General features: G+C 55.7%; 1 protein-coding gene across 1 annotated transcript; it reads right to left on the bottom strand.

The window, feature by feature from the left end:
• Window positions 1–439: 439 nt before the first annotated feature.
• On the bottom strand, window positions 440–808 carry LOC145418970 (histone H2A-like). Its single transcript, XM_080287220.1, has one exon. It carries the CDS (start codon window positions 806–808, stop codon window positions 440–442), a length of 369 nt encoding a protein of 122 aa, XP_080143346.1.
• Window positions 809–5624: the final 4816 nt, after the last annotated feature.

Genomic DNA, 5624 nt, shown 5'->3' with positions numbered 1-5624 from the left:
CACTGAACGACTTCGATGGTGGGAGAATAGACATCATCATCATCTATGTTTTCATTCATCCACCCGGCCAGGCAGTTTGTTATTTAGGAGGCATAATTATACAGTACAATATTATGTAGGTGTAGTTGGGAACGGGACAAGACGCTATGTAGTAGTGGGAATAATATTATAATTAATCGACCTTCACTGACGTCAGTAGCTTCTTATATGCAACCGAACGTAAATATAGCCACAGACACATGCCAGCATTCAACACATACCACATTATACGCACATACATACATACAGACACATACAGTATACCATCACATTCATCCATACACAAACATGATTGATGATGATGATGTTGGGCAATACCAAAGTCTATTCTCTCTCAAGAAACGAATGTGGCTCCTAAAGGAGCCGATGGAGGTGAAGAAGAAGGATTTCTTGGAAGCGTTTAGTTCTCCGTCTTCTTGGGGAGCAGCACAGCCTGGATGTTAGGCAGAACACCTCCCTGGGCGATGGTGACGCCAGAGAGGAGCTTGTTGAGCTCTTCGTCATTGCGGATAGCCAACTGCAGGTGACGGGGAATGATACGAGTCTTCTTGTTGTCACGGGCTGCGTTGCCAGCCAGCTCAAGCACTTCAGCTGCTAGGTACTCCATGACTGCAGCCAAGTAGACGGGGGCACCAGCACCCACACGCTCGGCGTAATTGCCTTTACGAAGGAGACGGTGGATCCTGCCGACGGGGAACTGGAGCCCAGCCCTGCTAGATCGGGACTTGGACTTTCCCTTCACCTTGCCTCCCTTGCCACGTCCGGACATGGTAGTAGTAGTAGTATCGTCTTCGTCGTCGCTGGAGCAGGAAGTCCTTCAGGATAAGACTAATGCGTCACCCCACCGTTGTGTTGTTGTTGTTGTTGGGATATTTGCCCCACCAAATATGGTGGGGACACAGGCAAACAAGAGAGCCCGTCAGAAGTGTGCATGAGGCGCAAACCTTGAATTATCGAGGGGGAGAGTAGTCCCTGACCGTTTGTAGTAGAATATGGAGGGGAGCACGGGCGACAATGCCAGCAGCATCCATAGAGTCATCTCCAGACCGTGCCAGTGCTGTGTCAGGTTGAGGCCTAAGCATGAAAGTGGCAGGGCAGTGAAGCAGATAGTGAATCAGCGGCTCTGTAGAACTAGCTAGACAGTGGGTACACGGTTCTGGCTCTGCGCCAATAATCTGCCTGTAGCCAGGGGACCCCAGACGCAAGCGCCTGAGCCGCACTAGAAAATAATTAGGTGTACTCGGAGGAGGTGACAGCAGGGAATAGGACGTGGCTGTGGCATACCAGGTAGCCGAGCGAGAGCCCTCCGTTACCCAAAGCCGATGATCCTCTATGGATTGCCTGCCGATTGTAGCATTTAGAGTGCACATGAGGTGTGATGGGCCGGAGCGCAGTGAAAATGTAATATCAGGGAGAGAGCAAGCTGCCCGTGCTGCACCATCCGCAAGCTCATTGCCGCGGATACCAACATGTCCAGGGAGCCAGTGGAGGATGATATTAGCACCCCTGCGGACAAGAAGGGATACAAATGTATAAATGGCCGTGGGAAGATAGTCCCGAAGGGAAAAGGAGCGGAGTCTGTGCAGGGAGGAAAGAGAGTCAGTATGAATAATGACTCGGTGGCGATGATGGTGATGGGCGTGTCGCAAGGCACCCAAGATGGCAGCAAGCTCTGCTTTGAAAGCTGAGACACCCTGGGAGAGTCACCAAGACTCTACCAGTTGGCCAGAAACAAAGGCCGCCCCAGCAGAGTCATCAGATGAATCTGAGCCATCAGTGAAGTAGACGGCCGAGTCCGGTAAGGCTAGAGTTGCTACTCGGCTTAGACCCTCCTGACGGAGGAGTGCAGGAAAGGATGAACGAGGTTTAGCCTCCGAGGGACCAAAAAAGTGAAAAAGCGGGGGATCCCATGGTGGTGGTTCCACGTATCCCGGAAAAAGGGAGTCAGGATCCTGACAGAGGCTCTCTGCAGCTCCCAACCCATGGACAATGGCAGCTGAATTGCTGGCCCAGTCACGCTGAGGGGCCTGTGCAGGTGGTCGACACATGAGCCTTTTTAAGAGTGCCGAGACAGGCAGGTGGGGCCGGCACTGCACCAGCTGTAGAGTGATGAGCACCTCGTAGCGCAATACGACGTGCCAGAGATGGCAAGCCACCCTCCATTCGCAGATTAACAACCCGGGTCCAACATGGAGCACCCAGCATGACACGGAGGGCATCATTCTGGATGACCTCCAGAGATCGAGACACTGGTGGAGTAAGGCCAGTCAGACAGATGGCGCTGTAGTCCACCAGAGATAGGATGGTGTGAATATAAAAAGTCCGGAGAACAGAAAATGATGCCCCCAAACTCTGCCTGGAGAGATATCTAAGAGCAGCCATTCGGGTGGAAGCACGTTCCCTCACATACCGAACATGACATGCAAAGGTGAGACCCCCATCTAGCCAGACCCCCAGATACTGGTGGATGGTGACCAGGGAGAGCTGATGACCTCCAAGCAGCAGTGGAAAGTCGGGGGGGCGGAGGCCAAAAGGCAGACACTTCGTCTTGGCGAAATTGATCTTTAGGCCTAGCTCGGTGCACTTGGCATGCAGCCGAGAAAGGGCCAAGTCCGCCTGTGTGTAGCAGTCTCTCCTCGTAAAGAAGAGGGCCAGATCGTCAGCATAGCAAAGAAGAGTTATGCCAGGCCCATATTCCACAGTTAGGAGCTCCTCCATCAGGACATTAAAGAGGAGAGGGCTCAAAACGCTTCCCTGGGGGGTGCCATTAGGATGAGGATGAAAAGGGGAGAGGTGCCCCTGAAAGCGGACCCCCGCAGTGCGGTCACTGAAAAAGTCCCGGACCCAGGATATGAGCCTGCCCCCTACTCCCCTGGCCGCAAGAGCTGCCAAGATAACAGTGGAGTTTGCCAGTTCGAAGGCCTTCTTGAGGTCGAGGAAGATGGCCATTCCCCGTCCGCCCCTCAGCTCCCCAAGGAATGATGCAAGGCAGTGAGTGGCACTCCTTCCTGGATGATAGGCATAAATCCTTGGGTGCAGCGGTCCCAGCCGCCAAGCAAGACGAGCCCGCACAACCCTCTCAGCTGTCTTAGCAATGCAACTGAGCAGGGAGATGGGGCGCATGGCAGTGGGATCGCGAGGCTTTGGAATCAGGTGGATGACCGCCATCTTCCACGACCTCGGTAGACGCCCCTCAGACCACGAGAGGTTGAGCAGATCAAGAAGGCGATCTTTCCCACAATCTCCAGCATGTGATAACAGAGAGTAGGTTAGCCCGTCGAGCCCCGGAGCAGTGTCTCCTCTGTGCTGCAGCGCTTTATGCAGTTCCCCGCTGGTAAAGGGAACATCGGCGGGGTCAGGCCTTTCACAGGCAGTTTGAATTGCTGCAAGACGAGAGGTAGAAAACTGCTCCTGTTTGTCTCTAACGGACTGTGGCAGATTGAGAAGCAGAGCGATCCGCGAAGTGTTGAGCAAGACGACTGGCTTCAACGGCTGGGTCAGGGTGAGAGGGAGGACCGGGAGGACGTGGATCAGAGATAGACCGGATTCTCCTCCACATCTCCCTGAGAGTGGAGTGAGAGTCTAAGGTCCTGCACCATCTGATCCACGTCTCCTCTTTCAGCCGGCGTTTTTCTGACACGACGTGTTGCGTGACAGCAGCAAGGTGTCGGTGCGGGGATGTGCGGCACCGCCGGTATTGCTTTCGTGCAGCGTTGAGTCTGTGGTTAAGTTCCTTGACCCTGTCGCAGTAGATCCAGCCGTCTCAGTAACGCTTCTCGGAACGTCGCTGTTGTGGGATGGATATGGAGGTGGCCTGTGCAAAAGCACTGGCAACTTGATCTGCACTACCCTCGAGGTCCAGGACGGGAGGGGAGGCCTAAAAAATGGTGGATAAGGCCCTGGCAAAGGCAGCCCAGTCAGCTTTGCTGAGGTCCCATCTCGATGGGGGAGGTGGGGCCGGGGGGAGGGGTGTGAGTGGCAGCCTGATCTGTATGGCAAAGTGATCGCTGGCTAGGCGCGGGTGGAGCGACCATTGCGCCGAGCCAGCAAGTGGGGTGGAGGTGAATGACAGATCCAGGCGTCCTCCCCGAATGTGGGTGGGTTCTTGAATGTTGTTTATTAAGGAGACACCTTCCATCTCGAGAACGAGAGAGATGTGCCGTCCTGCCTCGTTGGATGAAAGGGGCGATGCAAGAATGTCATGATGGGCATTAAAGTCGTCCCCGATAAAGACAGAACGGGAGGCAGCGTGGGAGAACACCTCCCCCACATCAAGAGTGCCCCCCTGGCTTTTGTAGACATTGTACACAGTTAGTGAAGAGGATGCCAGGTGTAACACAACACCTTGCATCTCTACATCTGGTCCCCAAAAGGGCAGGGGGTCACAAACAGTGCAGGGGACGTGATCTTGGACGAGAATGGCACATCCTCGTGTGACTCCACATTCGTAGGGGAGGAGATGGGAGGTGTATCCAGGTAGCTGAAAGGAGGAACTGTCTGGGAGTAAGATCTGCAGGAGGAAGACGTGGGGCTGATCCCTGGCTACTGCCTCCTGCAGGAGGGGGAGCTTGTGTCTGATCCCCAAACAGTTCCACTGTATTAATCGGATGTCTGCAGGGTTTGCTTGCAGGTCATGGGGGTCAGGGGGCTGTCGCTCGAGAGGGAGACCGGGGCCTCGACCACCGTGTCGACTGCCACTGGTGCCGGCGCTTCCTCTGATGGGAGGGGTGGGAGACAAGGCTCCTGAGCCCTCTTGGATGAGGTAGCGGTGTGTCGAGGCCGTGCCCTCCGTCTCGGGCAAGCCGCCCTGCGCGGTGGGGGGTTGGTGGTCTCTGGAGGGGGTGCAGGCTGAGGTGTGCCGCTTTGCTTCTTTTTGATGGCCAGATTGATGATCCCATCGATTGCGGCTGAGACAGGGGCTGTGGAGCACGTTATTCCCAGGCATTGGCTGATCCCCACAACTAAGGCCTCGGCTATCTGTTTCCCAATGGAGTGAAGCTCCACGAGGGTGAATACAGGCTCCTGCTGAATGGGGGCCTGGGAGGGACTGTGAGTGGCCCCGGCTGATGGGTGCTGCGGTGGCGAGGCTGGACAATGTACCTCTGCGTCGTGACGACCTGGGTGAGAGCAGGTGGTGGGGGGACTGTTGTCGTGGTGCATAGTGGTGGGCTCGGCATGGTAGGCAGCGGAGGGAATTCTGCCTCGCTGGTGGCTGGGACTTTTTCCGTGGGGCGGCGCTGTTGGCCCCAAACGAAGGTACCTGGAGGGGCTGGAGTCAGGCTGATGGCCTGCTGCTCCTGTACCCATGCCACTTGCTGTTTGCGGCCTTTCAGTACTCTCCTCGTTCTGGCTGGGCAGCTGGGGTGCCAGGCATGGTGCGATCCTGAGCAGTTGGGGCATCGGGAAGTTACAGGCTGTTTTGTTTTCAGCCTTGCCAGGCACTGCTTGGTGTCGTGGCTGGCGCTGCAAATGCCGCATACTGGGGGGCGGTGGCAGTTGGCCCTGTGGTGTCCGTATCTTTGGCACCTGTAACAACGGAGCAGCTCTGGCGTGAAGGGGCGCAGGTGGAATTCGCCCCAGTTCCC

Source organism: Coenobita brevimanus, chromosome 117 (genome assembly GCF_032717465.1).
Source record: "Coenobita brevimanus isolate Jiangsu-jjx chromosome 117, ASM3271746v2, whole genome shotgun sequence".
Lineage (NCBI taxonomy): Eukaryota > Metazoa > Arthropoda > Malacostraca > Decapoda > Coenobitidae > Coenobita > Coenobita brevimanus.
This window is presented reverse-complemented; position numbering and strand designations above follow the sequence as displayed.